The sequence below is a fragment of the Eriocheir sinensis genome, unplaced genomic scaffold, assembly GCF_024679095.1.
Source record: "Eriocheir sinensis breed Jianghai 21 unplaced genomic scaffold, ASM2467909v1 Scaffold1332, whole genome shotgun sequence".
In the NCBI taxonomy this organism is placed as follows: Eukaryota; Metazoa; Arthropoda; class Malacostraca; order Decapoda; family Varunidae; genus Eriocheir; species Eriocheir sinensis.
In genome coordinates, this window is record NW_026110665.1 from 14,409 (window position 1) to 36,022 (window position 21,614).

The following is a 21,614-nucleotide window of genomic DNA, read 5'->3' on the forward strand; positions in this document are numbered from 1 at the left end:
CTTGACTTACCGGCATCAGGAGACTCCGGTACACTTATTTTCAACCGAAGCGTTATGCAGAGTTCCGGGATCCCAGGCCGTGTTTTACACTTTCTTTATTGAGACTGCGCGTGTGTGTGTGTGTGTGTGTGTGTGTGTGTGTGTGTGTGTGTGTGTGTGTGTGTGTGTGTGTGTGTGTGTGTGTGTGTGTGTGTGTGTGTGTGTGTGTGTGTGTGTGTGTGTGTTAGGGTGTGTGTGTGTGTGTGTGTGTGTGTGTGTGTGTGTGTGTGTGTGTGTGTGTGTGTGTGTGTGTGTGTGTGTGTGTGTGTGTGTGTGTGTGTGTGTGTGTGTGTGTGTGTGTGTGTGTGTGTGTGTGTGTGTGTGTGTGTGTGTGTGTGTGTGTGTGTGTGTGTGTGTGTGTGTGTGTGTGTGTGTGTGTGTGTGTGTGTGTGTGTGTGTGTGTGTGTGTGTGTGTGTGTGTGTGTGTGTGTGTGTGTGTGTGTGTGTGTGTGTGTGTGTGTGTGTGTGTGTGTGTGTGTGTGTGTGTGTGTGTGTGTGTGTGTGTGTGTGTGTGTGTGTGTGTGTGTGTGTGTGTGTGTGTGTGTGTGTGTGTGTGTGTGTGTGTGTGTGTGTGTGTGTGTGTGTGTGTGTGTGTGTGTGTGTGTGTGTGTGTGTGTGTGTGTGTGTGTGTGTGTGTGTGTGTGTGTGTGTGTGTGTGTGTGTGTGTGTGCTAGTTTGCTGCTCGCCCGTGCTGTCCTTTCCTCGCTTCCTCTCGGCAGCTTTTTCTTCTTCCCTCCCTCTCAGCCGCTGTCTCCGCTGTCCTTTACTCCCTTTCTCTTGTCCTCTGCTGTTCCTTTCTCTCTCCCTTTTGCTCACTGTCATTTCCTCCCTCCCTCCCTCTCATCCTCTCTCCCTCTCGGTCGCTGGCCATTCCTCCCTCTCGGCACTGTCCCTTTCTCCTTCCCTCTCGATACTTGCCCCTTTCTCTCTCCCTCTCGGTCGCTGGCCATTCCTCCCTCTCGGCACTGTCCCTTTCTCCTTCCCTCTCGATACTTGTCCCTTTCTCTCTCCTTCTCGGTCGCTGTCCCTTCTCTCCTCCTTTCCTTTCGGTCGGTCCCATCCTCCCTCCCTCTCAGGCCCACTCAAAATGTAATATGCTGGAGTCCCGTAATAAGAGGCGGGCTCACTGCATTCTGTTTTCCTAAGAGCCTCATGACGTATGGCCCTTCATATCTCGCTCTGCCTATTCCATTATAGCTTCTGCGATATCAGTTGGCATTATTATCTTCCGCACCTTTTCTCTTTCTCCTCGCACATCCACCGTATCTCCCTCCCTGCCACTGGATCTTAATCTCCTTCTCCCTCTTCTCACGGGTCATCTCCCTCACTCATCTCCCACGTACCACTCCTGATTATCTCTCTCCATCTCTTTCTCCTCCCCCCACGTCCCTCTGAAAACACTAACGACACATTTCCTCCCGTGGGCGTGGACGGGACGGAAGCGGAGTTTACCAAGGCGCTGGAGGAGACGCAGAAGGAGGCGGTTTGGAAGAACTTCCCCTTGAGCGGGCCGAGCTTTGACATGGCCCAAACCAAGAACATCACCGTGCAGCTGGACAGGATGGCGGTGCTCGGCTGCCGCATCAAGTTCCTGCTGAGCAACAGTACGGTGAGTGCGGGCGGGCGCGTTTGGGGACGGAGTAGGAAAAATTAGGATTGTGTGGGGAAGGTTAAGAGGAAGAAGCTAGTGTGCGTGTGTGTGTGTGGGTGGGAGGGATTGTGTTAAGAAAGACAAAGGCACACAGAGTCACAAGAGGCCAAGTGCAGACACAGGAGGAAACAGGCCAGAAAGAAGAGGAGGAAAGGTTAAGCGATGATTGGATACGTCTGGGAATCATGGCAGGTCGAGGGAGGTAGGCAGGTAGGCAGGTAAGTGGCGCGGGATCGTTGAATCCTAAGGGATCAGAAAAGCCTTGAAATAATAACGAGTTGTGGGAAAAAGCATCGAAGTAAAACCCTGGAGGCTGTGCGGCAGGGTGGGTGTGTAGGGAAGGGAGGGACGGGCCGCCGCAGCCTTAGGAGATCAGAGGAGGAGGGCGGCTTGAAGCATGTAAGGAAAACATCCCTTTGCCAACACGGAAACAGAAAAAAATGTTTGATTCCTGCCAGTTGCAAAAGTACACCCTTTTATTTACCACTTTCAATTTCGACGATCCGCCTGATATTCCCTTTGAGAGCCGCGTTACCTCTCCCTAATGCAGCTGTCGAGACTCGCGGCTCACATTGTGTGTGCATCCAATCTCAGCCACCCCCTACCCCCCCTCCTCCTCTCTTCCCTAATTCCCTCCTTTTAATCTGCACGTGCCGCTTCTCTCTCTTCCCCTGAAGGTGTCGTGGATAAGAAGGAGGGACCTGGGCGTGCTGACGGTGGGGCGCTTCACCTTCACCAAGGACGACCGCTTCAAGGCCATCCACCAGCCCGGCTCGGAGGACTGGCTGCTCAAGATACACTACGCCCAGCACCGCGACGCCGGGGCCTATATGTGCCAGACCTCCACCTCGCCGTCCCTTTCCACGGCCGTCTGGCTCACTGTTGTCGGTGGGTGAAAGTTCTTTTGGGGGAGAGATGGGGAAGGAAGGGGAAGCTGGGAGGGAGGCACTTAGACAAGGTAATATCTAGGCTCACGAGGAAGCATGTACGCAGTTAGCGGCGAAGGGGAGAGTCTAAGTACCAGAGGAGGAGGACGAGGGCGTTGCACTGCGAAAGGAAGTACAGTAGACGTCATTCGTGAGGCGTAACAGGAAGGGTGTCTCTTAGGGCGTCCGAGGAGGAAAACGAGAGGCGGGCGACGGGACGAGGCGGCGAGACAGAAGGCATGAGAAGGCCAACACTGGGATAGGTGTCAGCAGGGGCGGCTCGGCGCCACACGAGAGTAAAGGTGCCATTGGGAGGGCGAGGGTGGCACCGAGGGGCCAGTGGTGCCTGAGGTGTTTACCGAGGAGAGATTATTACATTTCGTTGGATGGTTGGTTGGTATAGGTATCTCCCCTTAAGGGAGACGGGCCTTTGCCGTATGTGGCGGCCCGTAGCGGGGTGTCGAGTCGATGCAAGACTCAGGCGTGGGTCGAGGGGAAGAACCCGCCGGCTGGCGTGCCAGGCGGGGAAACGGATGCTCATGGCAGCCCTTAGCTGAGCCGAGCGAGCAACTCAACAGTCTACAGGTGGTCCAGGGGCCAGGAGAGTTGCTCGCTCGACGAGTGCTGGCGTTCAACAGTGTGTGTTTGTGTGTGTGTGTGTGTGTGTGTGTGTGTGTGTGTGTGAGAGAGAGAGAGAGGGGGGGGGGGGGTCTGCTGCGGGTCAATCTCGTGAAAGCCAGCTGTTCCCCTACGGTAGAGCACAGAGCTCGTAGTACCGATCTTTGGGTAGGTCTGAGACCACTCACACACAACACACCGCGACAACGAGGGCACAACTCCTTGCCTGACGTCGCGTACCTACTCACTGCCAGGTGAACACGGGCTACACGTAAAAGAAGATAAACTTATCTTCACCCGGCCGGGGAGTCGAACCCCGGTCTTTCTGCTTGTGAGGCAGACGCTCTTTCCACTGAGCTACCGGTGTGTGTGTGTGTGTGTGTGTGTGTGTGTGTGTGTGTGTGTGTGTGTGTGTGTGTGTGTGTGTGTGAGAGAGAGACATGAACGAAACTGAGCACTGAAATCTGAGGGAGAGGAAACGAAAAGGAAGAGACGAGTTGACTAAATACTAAGAAAGGTGAGACTGGCGCGGAAAAACAGGCAGGAAATAAAACTTTAGAGTGGAGTGAGGAGAAGAAAAGGAAGGGGGCGTGAGGAGAGAAAGAGGGGAAGGAAACAAAAGAAGAGAAGAGGAAGAAGCCAAGAAGAATGGAAGAGAGGGAGGGAGAAAGGAATTAAGGAAGGGACTGAAGGAATAGGACGGGGAGGGATACCCTGAGCGTGAGGGAACGGGATGAATAAAAAAGGAGAAAAAACCTGAGAGAGAGAGAGAGAGGGAGTGTGTATGTATGTGTGTCAGGGAGGGAAAGATAGGGATGAAGAGGAAGGGCGACGGAAGAGATCCCCAAAGAAGTTTAATATTTTGTCCTGGAAATATAAGGAGCATCAAGTTTCTCGCCGGCGTTTTCCGGGGATACAATTTGGGGTGTAAGAAGGGGAGCCGGAGAGCGGGCGGCGAGGGGGCGTGATGGACTCCTTCACGGACGCTTCTGTGGCCGACACGCTCTTGGAACCCGGAGCAGAGAAAGAGATAAAAATACAATATGAAAAAATAGAATACAAAATCTGTTTTCCAATCCCTCATTCCTAAGTCCACTACCTGCCTGAAAGTTACGTAAGATCACAGGTACAGAAGGTTACGATAAAAGGTTCCAACGTCTGATCTCTCTTACACTGACACTTGACTCACTAAAAAGAATGCAACATCTATTTTCCAACCGCTTGCTCCTGTCCCCCACCTGCCTGAGGCTTACGCAAGATCACAGGTACAAATGTTTATGATAAAAGGAAGGCTCTGTGACACTTCATCCCCCTCCAACCGTCCCTCCCATTACCTCATTCTAATATACAAAACAGAATATAACATCTATCTTTCAACCTCTCGCTCTAAAGTTCCCTACCTGCCTGAAACTTACGGAGGATCACAGGTACAAAAGGCATAAAAGGAAGGCTCTTAACACCTAATCCCCCTTCTTCTAACAGTCCCTCCCATTTCCTCACTCTAATAACGAGTATAACATCTATTTTCCAACCGCTCGCTCATGTCCCCTACCTGCCTCAAAGTTACATAGTTTCACAGGTAGAAAGGGCTGTTATAATAACAAGTTTCTGCAACATCTGATCTCCCTTCAACCACCCCTCCCACTCCCTCACTCGAAAATAAATATATTGTTTTCCAACCGCTCGCTCCCAAGTCCCCTTCCTGCCTCAAAGTTACGCAAGATGACCGGTAGAAAAGGTTATGTTAAAAGGAAGGTTTTGTAACACGTAATCTCCTTCCCCCAGCCGCTCCTTCAGGTACAAAATGTTATGATGTGATACATTCCCCTCTGAGAGCAAGAAAAAGCGAAGAGAGAGATAAGAGATTGTACGAGGAGAGAACATGTAACGCCTAATCTCCCTTCAGCGACAGTTACTCCCATACCTTGACGCTTATATAAACAAGTCAGACATTGTTTTTAAGAGGAGAAAGAAATGGAACGTGCCACCTGCTCTTCAATTCACTACCTCCCCCAACACGTCCCCCTTTTCCTTCCTACTTCCTGAACCGACTCCATCACGCCGTCCTTTACACTCGAGGTATGAATCAGACACACACCAACACACACGTCACCGCTCTTGGATAACCTTCGCCATGTCTTGAGGGAACCAGACGCCCGCACACACGACACCGCTGTAGAATAAGCAAGGTAAAGGGAGGCAAGCAAAGTATTCCCACAGTAGGGGGGGGGCCGCTGGACCAGAATTTCTGTGGGCTGCGCAGGAAGACTGTGACGTCACAATCTAGACGAAGAAGAGGTATGATTGCTGCGGGGACCTCAGTCTTGACGTAGCCACCGGCTAGAGGAGGTCTATCTGTGCTGTCCGTTTTCTGTGACACGGGAAACTCTTGTTTAATATGCCTTCGTGTTGCATTGTTCGTGGGTGCAGATCCCTGCATATCTTGTACATATATAAATCATAAGGCTGTGGCCTCATTGCATAGCACAATGGAAACTGCCAGGCTGTTGAGGGAAGGATCTCAATGAGCTTAGCTGCACCGGGCACTATGGTCTGTACCCAAGACTTTGGTGAACAAATACTTTAAAGAGGAATGGGAGCCCTGGATTATGTGTGAATGCACATGCCCTGTAGTCATTATTATTATTATTATATGAGTGAATTGTCCTAACACTCCAGGGAAATTGATGCAGAGGGCACTAAAACAGTGTTGAAAATGCATTCCAGGATCAGAACCTACTTTGACGACCAAAGAACTACATTACATTAGGAGACCTTTGAATTTTCACACTCTCTCTCTCTCTCTCTCTCTCTCTCTCTCTCTCTCTCTCTCTCTCTCTCTCTCTCTCTCTCTCTCTCTCTCTCTCTCTCTCTCTCGTCTAGGTAGTGACGTCACTTAGAATGCGCACAGAGTGGTGGGGGAGGGCGGATCGAGACTACCTGCTGTGTCTTCTACCATGGAATAAGCACCGCCACATGTCTTGACATACCCCTTACAACCACCCTACAAAAAACTGCATCCTTAAACAGCCACGATGACATTAAAAATCCACTAAAACTCCATTACACCAGCGTAACACCCTCCTTACTTCCTCCTCTTCCTCCTCCTCCTCTTCCTGCTCACGACATCCATGAAAAAGCATAAAATCAACTCAAACCGGGTCAAGATTCATTAGACAGCCACTAAAATGCCATTGAACCCGAGGGGGAAAAGAACCTATCCTCCTCCTCCTCTTTTTTCCCCGAGCCCTCACTGAACCGAGAAGCACAACCTTCAGTCTTCCATTCCAATAGAACTGCTGGCATACGTAGAACCGTAAACGAACTCACCAGAACCTTGCCTAACCCCATAAACTCACGAACTATAAATCAATAAACGAACTCGCCTTCCTATAGAACCCTGATCCGTCCACACACCTAGAACCCTAGCCCCTTCTTCAAGAACCTATCCAAACCTTGAACCTCTTTCCCTCAAGCCAATCGAAAGAGCCTTATCCTCCCCTACCCCGATCCTAGCTTAGAACCCCCCCCCCACCCAAACCCAGAACCTTTTAACCTACCAATCGAAGCCTTATCAACACACTAACCCCTAACCCACCACTAGCCCAGCTTAGAACCCCCTTCCCCCACCCACCCTGTCCCAAGATCCCCGAATGAGTGCTCTTCTCTGCCACAACCAGAAACTCGAGTGCTGGGCGGCCCGGACCTAGACGTCAATTCTGGCTCCACCATCAACCTGACCTGCATCGTCAAGCAAAGCCCCGACCCGCCGCCCTTCATCTTCTGGTACCACGAGAGGGAGGTAAGAAGGGGGGGAGAAGGAGAGGTCAGAGAGAAAGAGGGGAGGAGGAGGGGGTAGGCTGAGAGAGACGGGAGTGAAGAATAAGTATTAGGAGGGGAAGGAAAGGCTGGAAAGGGATAGAGGGAGGGAGGTGGTGAGGGAGAAGAGAAAAAGAGAGATAGTGGACTGACATGAAAAAGGTGAAGGAGGAAAAGAGAGAGGGAGGTGGTGAGGCTGGGTGGAAGTAGAGAGACAGAGGGAGGAAATGAAAAGGGTGGAAAGAGAGAGGAGGGAAGGAGGTGGTGAGGTAAAGGAGAAAGGTATGTAGATGGAGGGGAAAGAGATACATGGAAACATGGAAATGCAGGCAACAGAAAGCCTATTGGCTTATTACGAGGTTGCCCGCTTTGGTGATTTAATCTGCTCGACAGATGAGCAGATGAAAGCACCTCGATATTCAGTTTACTCCCGACGCAGCGAAATGGCGATCGATTCTATATTTGAAGGAGTTGATGGTATTTGCATTTACTACTTCTGAGGGAAGATTGTTCCAGTGGCGGATGACTCGGTTTGAAAAGAAACTCCTTCCAATGTCTGTGCTACATCGACTCGACTGAATGGGTAAACCGTTATTTCTAGTTCTTGAGTTGGTTTGCAGTTCAAAGAATTTGGAGTAATCGACGTTATTGAATTTTTTCTGGTATTTGAAGACTTGAATCATGTCCCCTCGTAGGCGTCTTTTCTCCAGTGTAAAGAGTTTGAGTGGTACGGTTGGGCCCTTAAGGTTGGAATCATTTTCGTGGCGCGTCGTTGAATCCTTTCCAGTAAATAAATGTCCTTTCTGAAATTAGGAGACCAGAACTGTACTGCATACTCGAGGTGCGGTCTTACCACGGAATTGTACAAGGATAGCATCACGTCTGGCGGTTTACACTCGAAGTTCCTCGCTATGAACCCGAGCATAGTGTTGGCATTGTTATATGCTTTTTTACAGTGATTCGGTTGGAGGTAAAGGAAAGGATAAAGTTGAGAGGGAAAGAAGAGAGGGGGGGAAGGAGGGAGACTGAACGGGAATGAGGAAGGCATAAATAGAAAGGAGGGAGGCAGTGAGGAACAAAAAGAAAGATTAAGAGAGATAATGGAAAGTGAGGGAGGGAAGCAAGCATTAAGCAGTGATGTGGGAGGGAGGGAGGGAGGGAGAGGAGGAAACAGGGAAGGAGGAGAGGAAGAGGAAGATATGGAAGGAAGGGGAGGAGGGAATGGGGATGCGGGGGTGGGAAAAGTTAGGGATGAAGAAACGGAAATGAAGATAAGGAGAAAGTGTTTGGAATGACAAATGAAGGTGTCGGAAAGAGAAAACGAGGGAAACACATGGAGCTGAAAGAAAACGTAAGAAGCAGTAAAGAGAACAAAGGACGTGGGAAGATAAAGGAACACAAAGGAACACAAAGGAAGAACAAACAACAGCAGACCTGCAGGTCCTTACGAGGCTGTTTGTGACAAGCTACACTAACTATCTAATCAAAGGTGGAAGATGAAGGACAGCAAAGGCGAAGGCTCCTCCCCACCCCCCCATCCCTCCAGCCAAAGATGGCAGGAAAGGAAAAAGAACCATGCAGCATGGAAAAACTGCATGGAATTTATGTAGGAAAGAACTACCATTACTGCTACCACTAACCGGGCGATAAAAGCGGACAAAGACACCAGTATTCGAAAGAACTTAACGTTATTACGACAATGAGTAATATCTTAGTTGCTGGTTGGATTCAAAATACTTGTCTAATCTATTCTTGAAGGCCGTAACTGTTGTACTATCAATGACATCACAGGGAAGAGAGTTCCAAACATTAACAACTCGATTGAAGAAGAAGTGTTTAGCTTCGTGCGACGAGAATCTTTTACCACTTATCTTCAAATTGTGATTTCTTATTGTTCTATTTGATCGATCAATTGTGAAGTAATCTTCCGCATTAATATCACTGAATCCTTTAAACATTTTAAACACTTCCATTAGATCGCCTCGCATTCTTCGTTTTGAGAGACTGAATAAATTTACTTCTTTAAGCCTTTGTTCATATGATAAATTTCTCAACCTAGGAATCATCTTTGTTACTCTTTGTTGAACCCGTTCCAACTTTTCTATGTCTTTTCTGTAGTAGGGAGACCAAAACTGTACACAGTACTCTAGGCGGGGTCGAACCAACGAATTTTACAGTTTTAATATTACTTTTTCCGATTTATTATTAAAGACTTGTCCGATGAAGCCAACCAATTTGTTTGCAGTTTTAACTACCTATGAACAATGCTGACCGGGCTTAAAATCGCTTGATATAGTGATTCCAAGATCCTTTTCTTTACTTATTGCAGAAAGTTGTTGGCCATTCATTACGTACCGAATGCGACTGTTATTTTTTCCGATGTGCAACACTTTACATTTGTCAACCTTGAATTTCATTTGCCATTGATTGGCCCAACGTGCAAGTCGATCTAGATCTGATTGTAAAGCTTCTTCGTCGAGTGTCGCAGTTACTTTACTAGCAATTTTTGTGTCATCAGCAAATTTTGATACTTTGCAAGTGAGCCCATCATCGATATCATTAACATAAACTAAGAAGAGCATGGGGCCAAGCAATGATCCTTGAGGTACGCCGCTTCTGACGTCGAGCCAGTTAGATGTAACACCGTTTAGAACTACTCTCTGTTTCCGCTCAGAGAGCCAGTCCACAAGCCAATTGTGAATGTTACCCGAGATACCGTGCGCCAGTAGTTTGCTGAGCAATTGTTGGTGGGGGACCTTATCAAATGCCTTTTGAAAATCCAGATATATGATATCTACTGATCTGTTTTCATTGAACACCTCAAAAATATAATGAAAAAAATCAAGTAAGTTAGTTAAACACGAACGTTTACTACGGAAGCCATGTTGCGAATTATTTATCATATTATTTTCTTCAAAAAATTTCACCATATTGTCGCGAATGATAGTCTCCATTAACTTACAAAGAATCGATGTCAGGCTAATTGGTCGATAGTTTCCTGGATGAGACTTGTCCCCTTTTTTGAAAATTGGTGTGACATTTGCAAGTTTCCAATCCGACGGAACTTTTCCAGCTGTTAAAGATTTATTGAATATGATGGAGAGCGGTTTACAAATTTGATGTTTGATTTCTTTTAAGACCCTAGGGGTAATTTTGTCTGGACCAGGAGCTTTGCTTACTTTAATCTTTTCAATTGTGCGTAAAATGTCACTTTCTACGATGAGCACGCCACTTAACATCTTTTCGGTCCTTCTCACCTCCGGTGGTTGAGGTGATAAACAATCTTCGTCGGTAAATACGGATGCGAAAAAGTTATTTAGGATTGTAACCATTTCATTTTCATCGTTCGTGTGGTTACCATTATCATTAGCAAGCGGTCCGATACCACAAGTGAGTGACTTTTTATTATTTACATAGCTAAAAAATTCTTTAGGATTAGATTTACTCGTTTCCGCTATATATTCTTCAAGATTTTTCTTGCTTCATTTTATTAATTTCTTGGTTTCGCGGCGAATTCTGTCCAACTCTAGTCTGTCAGCCTCGCTCTGAGATGATATGTATGTACTGTATACGCGTTTTTTAAGAGATAGGCTATTTTGAATTTCGTTATTCCACCATTTGGGTTTCTTCTTAGAAGCTGAACGTCTGTTTCGATAGGGTACGCATATGCTTATGGCATTGTTCAATATTGTGGTGAAGGCCCCCCAAGATTTATCAATATCTGTTTCCGCCGAGATTTCAGTCCAGTCAGAATTATTTAGAATTGATCGGAGTCTTACGAAATTCGCTCTCTGATAATTAGGCACCTTTTCTTTGCTAGGAGTTACTTTACTTTCTTTCATATTGATGCTGAATGTCAGCAGGTAGGAAGAAGAATAGAGGAGATCAACAAAAACGAAAGTGTTGCTGAGAGGAAGAGAGAAGAGAAAATAAAAATGCAAGAGGTAACATAGAAACGAAAATAGTGTTAGGAGTATGTTAGGGTGTAGAATAAGGGAAGGGAAGAAAATAACGAGGCGTGGGAGGAATAACGAAGGACGGTAGCGAGAAAAGAGGAGAAAATAATACAAAAATGAACGCAGGGGTAGGAGGCAAAGACAGTAAAACGTGAGTGAAAATGAGGAAGCAGGAGAGGAAACAGTAAAGAGAGAGAGGGGAAGGGAGGGAACGAAGATGGGGACACGAGGAGCGAAAGATTGGAGGAAAATAGGAGGGAAAAAAATATATCATCAGAGCAAGGAAGCAGAGGCGTGAAAATAAGCAAGGATGAGGAGCCAAGAGAGAGAAAGTGATGATGAGAGAATAAGGAAGGGGGCGAAAACAGGGAGATAGGGTACGAAAGGAGGAGGAGAAAGAAGAGAAGGGAACAACACGCAGAAAAAGCATCGGGGCGAGGAAGCAAAAAAAGGCATGAAAATAAGTGAGAAAGTGATGACGCGAGATGAAGAGAGAGAGGACGAAGACAGGGAGATGAAGGACGAAAGAGAAGAGGAGAAAAAAGAGGGAAGAGAACACACAAAAACAAACAAACGGGGGAGGGGGGGAGAATGTGGGAGGTACAGAAAGAAGTGTGATGACGAGGGAGAGCTGAAGGAAGGAGTAAAAGAGAGGAGAGGGAAAAGAACAAAACAAACAAGCCGAGGATGGGGGAGATAGGGAAAGAAGTAAGATGATGCGGGAAAGAACGAAAGAGGGAGAGAGAGGAGAAAGAAGTAAAAGAGGAGGGAAAACAGGGAGAGGAAGAGGGAGAGAGAGAAAGAGGTAACGGGAGGTGGAGGGTACATAAAGGGGCCATTAGCGGAAGGCGTGGAAGATAAAATAGGCGGAGGAGGGTGAGTGGAGGGAGGAAAAAAGAAAAGGGATGTGAATGGCAGGAATGGCGGAGGAGCATAGATTGTGTGTGCTGAATAATGTAACAGGCGAACGAGAGAGAGAGAGAGAGAGAGAGAGAGAGAGAGAGAGAGAGAGAGAGAGAGAGAGAGAGAGAGAGAGAGAGAGAGAGAGAGAATATACATCACCAGTAATAGAATAATCTAACCATTACGTTTCTCTTTTCTTCCCCTCCCTTGCACATTGTTTTACCTCTCTCTCTCTCTTTCCTCTGCCTTGCTTCCTCCTCCCCCTCGCTGCTCTTCTTCCCTCCTCGCTTGTTTGTCTTTTATCTCCCTCGTCTCCCCTTCGTCTTTTCTCTTCACACCTTCATGTATCTCCGTCCTTGCCTGTCGCGTCCTTCGTCACTCCCTCTCTTCGTTTTCCGCTTGACTCTTCTTCAAATTCTCTCCTTTCCCTTCTCTTTACTTGCTTATTCCTTCTCGTTACGCTCCTCGCATCTTTTTTTTTTTTTGGTTGGTTTCTATTTGCTTGCTCGTTCTTTCCCTCTCGTTTTATCTCGATCTTCACTTCCTAATCATCCTTTTCTTTATTTTTCCTTGAATTCTCTCATTTCGCTCCCTCTTCACTTCCTCATTCCTTCCTTCTCACTTCGCTCTTCGTATCTCTTTCTATTGCTTTGTCTTTGCTTACTTGTTTTATTTTATTCTTTATTTGCTAATCATCATCTCTTTTCTCCCATCTTTGTTCCGTTCTTTGCCGTCCTTCCCTTTCTCTTTTTCTTTCTCTACAAACTCTTCCACCTCCCACTCACTCATTACTGTTCCATCCTCTTCTTTTATTCAACGTCTAACCTTCCCTCCCTATTGGAACACACACTTCTCTCTCCTCTGACCCTCCCCGCTTCTTCACCCTCTTCTCCGCTTCGACCTGCTCACCTTTCCTCCCTCCTTATACTCTCCCACTCTCCCTCTCGCTCTCCCATTCTCTTTTTCTGTGACTGGCCTTTCCACTGGTTTTGATCCTCCCTCTGACCTCTCCACCTTTCCTCCGCACTTGTAACTCTTGACTCCTCGTCTTTTAATCACGAATAAAAATCGCCCACCAACACACCCTCCTGGCCATTCCTCCTGCCTCTACCCCTACTACCTCCCCGCAGCCCCTCACCTACGATTCCCCCCGCGGCGGCATCAAGGTGGTAAAGGAGCACGGGCCGACCTCCTCCTCCTCCAGGGTCCTCATCCATCGCGCCACCCCGAAGGACGCCGGCCGCTACGCCTGCCACACCGCCAACTCGGAGCCCCACCACATCGTCGTGCACATCGTACACAGTGAGTATCCTAGCGGCGAGGCGGAGGAACACAGGGATAGGACTACAGGCACAGGGAAACAGGGAGAGGACCAAGCTCTATAGGTTAGATTAGGTTGAGTTAGGGTTGGGTGAGGTTAGCTTAGGTTAGGTTGTTAGGTTAGGTTAAGTTAGGTTAGACTAGGTCAGGTTAGGTTTGGTTAGGTTCTAAAGATCTTGGACAGAGCTACAGGCAGGGGAAAGCATACAAAGCAGAGATACACACATGGTCATATACATCGTCGTGATCAGAGACAGTGAATGGCGGCGAGACAGAGGAATAGAGGAACACAGAGACACAGAGGTACTGATAAAGGAACACTAACACACACACACACACACACACACACACACACACACACACACACACACACACACACACACACACACACACACACATCTTTACCGACTGAGAACACCGACAGGGCAAGAGGGATTTGTAGGATATGGCCACCGAGAAGGCGAGAACACTCAATGGGCTACACTGACGATAGACGGAGGGGAGGAGAAAGGGTGGAAGGGGAGCGAGGGAGGGAGAACAGGGGAAAGGGGAAGAGGAGAGAGGAGGATGGAACGAAGGGGAAGAACAAGGGAGAAAGGAGAGCAGTGAGGAGATGGGAGGATAGAAGAGGGGAAGAAGACGGGACGATGGAATGAAGGAGGGAGGAGAAAGCAAGGGGGAGCAAGGGAAAGAGAAGATAGGAGGAGAGAACGAATGAGGGAGAAATGGCAGACGGGGACACCAGAACATGCCTCACCCGTTCATTATTCACAGCTCAACACAGCTATATATATATATATATATATATATATATATATATATATATATATATATATATATATATATATATATATATATATATATATATATATATATTCCTCCAGACTTCTACGTCCTTCATTTACTCTTTCCGGTGATACAGGAGAGGTGGGGAGCATCAATACGCCTCGAGACTAAAATTGCGTGACTGTTTTCTTTGTTCTTCTCTATCGTTTTCAAGCGTACGTTCCGGGGTTGGTTTTGATACACTGAACTTTCGCTCTTGGTCGCATTCTTTATCGTAATATGAATTCCAGAGCTCTAATATGTGCTTCTGTTACATAAATTGTTTTCCTTTACTCGAATTACTCTGCCTAAGTGCTCGCTGCTATTCAGACATGATCCAGCACCGTCTCGTAACATTAAATAAGTCGCCATTAGTGATATCACGTAATATGTAAAACAGGTCGTATCTCACCAGCTACCTGAAGTAATTGTCTGGTAGGATCGTGTGTGTTTCCGAGGGTTTAGAACAAAGACCTTAAGATACACACGGAGTTCAGTAAGGAGTTTTCTTTAATTCGAGATTTAAGCAGTATTTCTTTCATTCGAGGGTTAGGCAGAGACCCCCCCCTAAGTAAACACACACAGGGCTGAGTTAGGGAGGCGAGTGAGTGCCGGCAATGTCCACTGATCTATGCCAGAACTCGCAAGACTTTTCCAGTAGCAAGTTTAGCGCTCATGTGGCAAAAAAGGTGAGGTCAGTTTCTGTCGTGGCTGCGTGAAAGGAGGCAGGCAGGACGAAGAGGAGGGTAAAGAGGAAAGATCGGAGGGGGAACGGAGGCCGCTCCGACACCTGACACTCGCCGCGGAGGCTTGGCAGGCGACACACACTAACCTCCCCTTCCCTCCCTCCTCCTCCCTCCACCCCTATCCTCTGCGTGTTCCATTTACCAACACTTTTATTATCGTCATCACAGAAGGGAGCTTTGTGTGTAGGTGTTGGCGTGCGTGTTGGTTTTTATGTCCGCCTCTCTTTATCAGTCCACTAGAGGCGTTGATGCATGTCGAGAAATCATGGGTGCAATAGTATGTGTGTGTGGAGGGTTGTGTGTGTGGAGGGTTGTGTGTGTGTGTGTGTGTGTGTGTGTGTGTGACTGTGTGTGTGTAATTCACCTTTTAGTTTGCTGCGGGTCTCTCGAGACAGCCAGCCGTTCCCCTACGGAAGGAGCTCAGTGTTCAGTGACCGGTCTTTGGTGAGGACGGAGACCACTCACACACAACACACCGCGACAACGAGGTCACAACTCCTTGCCTTACGTCGCGTACCTACTCACTGCTAGGTGAACAGGGGCTACACCTGAAAGAAGATGAACCCAACTTATCTTCACCCGGTCGGGGAATCGAACGCCGGTCCTTCTGGTTGTGAGGCAGACGCTCTAACCACTGACCTACCGGGCCGTGTGTGTGTGTGTGTGTGTGTGTGTGTGTGTGTTTACGATTGAGTTGCCACAAGAAGTAAATCGTGTTCACCGGTTGTTTCTGTAGGTGACAATCCTGAGTGAAGGAGGACACAGGGGCGCCCACACAGCTCGTGGCTAGAACAAGCCGATCGATCTTCCTTGGATATTCTTGGTATGGGAGAGACGTTTGCATGGATAGCTTGCTCAGAAGGACGCCCAGGGGGAGGGGGAGGGTCCTTGTAGGGCCGGTGAGGCAACGCGTCCCCCCGCCGTAAGCCCCTTTGATTGAATGATTGATTGTCACGAGAAGCAACCATCGAGTTTCAGTCTTCGGGTGAGGTGGAGGCGTGGGCGCGGCTGGTGGCGTGTGGTAGTAATGCTGCACAAATGCCGAGGCTCTGCCGGGGCCGCCACACTAATCCCCGTTCCTCCTCTCCGCAGACCCGGCAGGCATCCACCACAAGAATGGCACCTCTGCATCCCCTTCCCTCCACACCCGCCAGGGCCGCCTCTCCGCCACCTCCTTCCTCCTCTTCCTTGCCCTCACCGTGCTCTTCATCCTCTCCTCCTGTGATGGCGGGGAGGTGCTGGACGGGCGGGTGTCGGCCGTCGCCTGCTGCCTACTCTCCCAAACGGCCCGCCATGAACACACAGTGCTGCCAGGTGCAGAGTAATTACCCTGTTTTAGGGTAATTTCGTGGTAACCCTGCTGGTAACCCTAGTAACCCTCCTGGTAACTTTGGTAAACACCCGGGTAACCCAAATGACGACGTGACGCGCAGAGCTGTCCATCGTCGGCAGCCCTCCTTTATCACCATCTACAAGCATCTCACAAATCACCAGCTACGTGCAACTCACAAGTCGCCAGCTTCAAGCACCTCACTCGGCGCCAGCTACAAGCACCTCACAGAAAAGAGTCTCAGAAAAACTACTCGGCATGGCAGACGCCATACGGGCTACCAAGACTAGGGAATCAAAGGCACCTTCTAGTACCAACTCTCTGACTCTTTTTCAACTACTGGAGGATAGGATTCTGTTCTTACGGGGAAAAGTTGATGAGGTAAACATGGATTATAGTTTTCACTCAGTTCACTCTCGGGTAAAGAGGGGGTTGCTCAACATCGTTGGGTCCGCCTCAAGGTTCCTTTTCGGTACGGCTACCGACGAGGACGTTCGCGATTTGCGGGACCACTACGCTCATGTACTTTCCTTTGCTGCTCGAAATCGCAGGGTGATCAACGCCAATTGTAGAAAACTTGCGCAATTGCATACTAACATTGAGGAACTGCTCGAGCAGACAAATAAGATGGTAGAGGTTATCAACATAGTTGTCAAACAGATCGACCAGGTGAATCAGTTTCTCCTCCTAGATCAGGCCTTGCATGTATTGGAAAACGTCATTAACTCCGTCGCAACGGCTAATCAGCAGGTTATTAGCAACATGGTTGATGCAGCGCACGGTAGAGTCACACCTGCCTTGTTCCCTCTACACGATTTGAGAACGACTGTCCAGATCGGGTATCAAAATTATAGCCTACCGCCTTTATTCACCCCGGACATGAGTCAATATTTTTACCCCTTGATTGAGTCCAGCCTCACCCCTGATGCCATAATCATTCATGTTCCATTTCAGACGGCGGACGTGTTTGAGGCACACGAAATTGTCCCGTTCCCTTTTTCAGCAAAGGACAGTGTGTTAGCCCTGGACACGTCCCCGTCTCTTGTTCTAATCGCGAAGGATTTCGCTCTGTATTCAACGTGTAGCTACTCACTCTTGCAGTATTGCAAGGAGACGGTCTTCGGGCGATTCTATTGCTCTGCGTCTCTCTTTGCCTTCCTACCAGTTCGGGGAGATCGCCCTCACCCGCGTGAACGCGTCTGATGCTCTTTCCCTGTGCCCCTACAAGCAGCTAACACCAACGCCTGTTTTCCATAAGAACTTTCAGGGTCTGCATTATTTTTATTTCCCTCAGTCATTCTATGTATCGGTCATCTGCCCGGAGGGTACCACTTATCAACGGGTTACTGGTCACTATGCCATAGCGGAAGCATGCTATATCCGCTCCACTAACATAACAACGTACCCGTCCCGGATCCGTCTGGTTTTCACGGCCAATATTTCCCATCGAGTGTTTCCTCTACGGTCTCTCGATGACATTCATTTCTCCAGCATCTCGTATGTGACTAATTCCCTTAATTCATTGTCTTTCGCAAACAAAACAGTTTGCGGAAACCCTGGAGGAAACGCTGCCTGGTTATTTGCATCTCCCCTACCTGTACCCTGGATTTTTGGTACCAATGTTTCTGATGTTCGTCAGTCTCGTCGTCATGTGCTACCTTATTAGGAGAAACTCTGTCCTGCACGATTATTTGGTTGTGCAGACACGGCGACTGGATGCCGGGAGGCCACTGGCAAGGTAGTTTTTCCTTTTCTCAGACAAGTCAGGGGACAAAAACCTGGCTGCTCCTATACTTAACATTGTACTGTGTTTCACTACTGTATTTTTTTTTTAGGAGCTAGATCAACGTTTCATTGTCTGTAACCATGCCAGTTGATAGCTTCTTATACATGTGTCCTTATATTTATCTTTTGAGAGGTTTATGTTTCATGTCACACACGTTGTGGTTTCCTCTCACTATTTATATTATAACTCCACATCTGTTCTTACATAGCCAGTGTTTTAATGTAATTGTATCATAGGCAGTCTGCTTGACAAACTCCCACTATGTATGTTCATGGTAACTAGTCTGCTATTTAGATTTTTGTATATCGCGAGGTCGCGATCACTGGTAGGTGACCGAGCAGTGTTATAGTAGGATATCAATGTATTATTATTATTTAATATCACCACGAATTAGGCATACAATTGTCAATGGAAAAGCCCACGACAGATAGATCACGCCACCTTATAGGAATGTCGTCCGTCAGTGTTTACCGTCTCAGTTTTGTATACTTCGCACTCCGATGGTGCCGACTCCTTCACGAGAGTCCGATTGACACAACGACAGTCGCTCTCGCCCGTCGCTTCTTGTACATAATAGTAGAGTCATTTTGGGGGTTCCGCGACCAACCTCTCCGTACCTTTTTTTCAGTGGATTTGGCATACTAGACCAATTTGAAGGAAATTTAGCTCCTATGTACCTCCCAAAAGTGACGGCTAACTTTTTTATAGCCCAAAATCCAAAAAGGGGCGCCAAAATTACTGCCACCCCCTATATCTCAGTAACTAATTCAGCTAGGAGGATAATTTTGGTGTCTAGACATAGGTTTTGGGGTCAAGGATTCAATTCTGCCATCAGTTCACTTGTAAAACAATTCCATAGCAGAGAAATCCAATATGGCCACCAATATGGCCACTGCTATACAATTTTCTTTGTTTCTCAACTACTATGTCACCTAGAAAGCTGATGTTGGTTTTAAAGCAAAGGTTTTGGGGGTCATGCTATCTGTTTATATTTAATAGAAAACTGTTGCACACCAACTTGCACAAAACTGTTACCACACCACAACTTTGATCTAAAGTCCAGCTTCAATAGTCTACATCACTATCTGGTCACAGTCACAGTCACTACTACATGAGTCACTCTCACTGTATGAACTTCTGCTATCTGAATCACTGTCCACATTACTGCTGCTCTCTTCACTGACACTGTTGACCTCTGTGTTTGGTTCTGGCGGTTGTGGCATGGACAAGGAAGTGGGGCTCAGTCGACCTCACAGGTAGACACAGTCCGTTTACCAAATGCCATCCATGTCCTATCGGTGATGGGTGCCTTTGCAGCTGGTAATGCTTGAGCAAATATGCAAGATAATTTGCACGAAGCAGATGCTGATACAAACTGTCCGAGTCGGGCATGAGTCGCATTGTACTCTTCTTCTTCTGGACCTCCACTTTGCAGCTCTAGCTTCTGCTGGTGTCTTGCTTTTGGTGTTGCCATAGACGTAGCGAATGACGAACTGTTCCAAATCGCTGATCACATTCTGCGGTGCTGGAAGCTCTGCACCACATGAAGCAAGTAGCTTACGTGCCTCTTCAGATTTTACCAAGCGTCCTACAATCAGCAGTTTACTTGCCCTGAAGAACCCGGAGTTGTGGTCACACCCACTAATGACATGTATTGAATAATTGATTGCGACATGTCTTCGCTACATAAACGTTTGGCATCAATCAATTGATGTTTTCGTTTCAAGCATTAAGACCCCTGGCATCATATGAGCAACATATGCTGCTTGGACATAGTTGTCAGAGTCCTCTGTATCAAGTATGACTGCTGCTTTGTAGCCCTCTGACCGAAGCACACTATACATCGTGAACATGGCGGTGTCAGCTTCTGCTTGAAAACACAGGAGTCCAGGCAAATCCTTACCCGTAGTGAGATTCCGTGCATAGCTGCCAACCACAGTAGACTATCTCTGTCCCTGTTCTTCTGCCACTCTCTGGAATGCCCTTTGATGAAATGCCTGTAGACGGATCTTGTTCGAAGGTTTACCTAGCAGAGTATGGAAATCCTTACTGGAGGAAACTTATCGTTCACCTTTTATAAAGACATTCTAGTTTGGCATCTGTTTCTGTCGACGCATCCGCTATCAGTCCTTAATGTTGTTGTCCTGGTCGTAGGAATCGTTTTCGCAAATGATCCTCTCTGCATTTGGTTGTCTACTCATGACGAAATATACCATTTTCGGTCCATAGTCGCCCCAGGTAAATTGGGTCCCATCCTCTTCTCCCTGTCCTCAGCGCTTGGCACCGCAAGTCGCCAAATGAGCCCCATGTCAATTATGCTTGTATACACCTCAGGTTCTGGGGTCACCTCCATTGCCAATTTCCGCAAAGTTTACTTTTTCTGAGACTTCCGGAACGTTCCATTCGCATTAAAGATAGAAAGACTCAGGCGTGACACGATGTTGCATGACATCTTCAAGTTTGAGTGTCCCACTACCATCAACTAATCCAACAACAGACGCCAGTGCATCCTGCTCCATTTCTTCTGCCTTTCCCTTAGGTTCTCACTAGCTACTCCTCCTTCCAGTTCCTGACTGAAAAGTTCTTTCGCTTGCTCCGTGGAACTCTGTCATTCAACGACTTGCTTTTGGAGTACAATCTTCATCCATGAACTCCTTAACTTTACTTCTACCATCCTCTTGGCTGATGTCAGATCAACGGTAAGCGATTCGAAGCTGGTATTCCTGCCTGAAGGGACCGCAGTGTCTGATTAGTATGGTCAAACGGATCACATTCAAAAGAGAAACCAACATTAGCTTTCTAGGTGACATAGTAGTTAAGAAACAAAGAAAATTGTATAGCGGTGGCCATATTTGGTGGCTATATTGATTTCTCTGCTATGGAATTGTTTTACAAGTGAACTGATGGCAGAATTGGAACTTGACCCCCAAAACCTATGTCTAGACACCAAAATTATCCTCCTAGCTGAATTAGTTACTGAGATATAGGGGTGGCAGTAATTTTGGCGCCTTTTGATTTTGGGCTATAAAAAGTTAGCCATCATTTTGGGGAGGTACATAGGAGCTAAATTTCCTTCAAATTGGTCTAGTATGCCAAATCCACTGAGAAAAAGGTACGGAGAGGTTGGTCACTGAACCCACCAAAAAGAATCTACTAATAAAGGATACGAATATAATACGCCTTAAGTAAGCTTAAGTCTTAAACAACACCCTTTAAACGAACCCCTACAAGCCAGTAACAACATCAGCGCCCCACTACCACATCGACTTGGGCGTTATCTCCTGAGGACGAGGTGAATATGGAAGCACTCTCTTGGAAACATCAAGCCGCCAGCCCTGTCCCTTCGCGCTATGACACAATTAGCGGCCCATTAGCGGGCCACATGCGTTGTAAACAGTATCGATAGCAGATGTCATTTATCATCAGCGACACCATACACCGAGGCAAGGAAGATGTAGTGTGGTGACACCTCTCACAACACCATTAGTTATTATAGTTTGCTATTGTGTGTTGCAGGAACAGTGATTACTGTTTCCATTTCTCATTATTGTGTTATTGTGTTGCGTCACTGTGAGCCAGTACCGTGACAATACTCGCGCCGCTATACAAGGCTATGAAAGAACTCCCGTGCGGTCTCTGAACGCTTCCATTTTATTAATTTAATAAATAGACTAGTGTATACATATTTAAATATC

The 21,614-nt window shown here is 47.4% G+C and overlaps 1 protein-coding gene across 1 annotated transcript; it reads left to right on the forward strand.

Annotated features, from left to right (window-relative positions):
* The first annotated feature begins 1,561 nt into the window (after positions 1-1,561).
* On the forward strand, positions 1,562-13,297 carry LOC126989846 (basement membrane-specific heparan sulfate proteoglycan core protein-like). Its single transcript, XM_050848464.1, has 4 exons — positions 1,562-1,648; positions 2,368-2,578; positions 6,915-7,036; positions 13,043-13,297. The coding sequence occupies exons 1-4, from the start codon at positions 1,562-1,564 to the stop codon at positions 13,295-13,297; spliced, it is 675 nt and encodes a 224-aa protein (XP_050704421.1).
* Positions 13,298-21,614: the final 8,317 nt, after the last annotated feature.

Bases quoted from the DNA above. Each gene is read 5' to 3' on its own strand.
- LOC126989846 (XM_050848464.1), top strand. From the start codon at position 1,562: ATGGCCCAAACCAAGAACATCACCGTGCAGCTGGACAGGATGGCGGTG. The intron at 1,649-2,367 runs GTGAGTGCGGGC...CTTCCCCTGAAG, and splicing joins TCCTGCTGAGCAACAGTACG to GTGTCGTGGATAAGAAGGAG. The intron at 7,037-13,042 runs GTAAGAAGGGGG...ACCTCCCCGCAG, and splicing joins TCTGGTACCACGAGAGGGAG to CCCCTCACCTACGATTCCCC.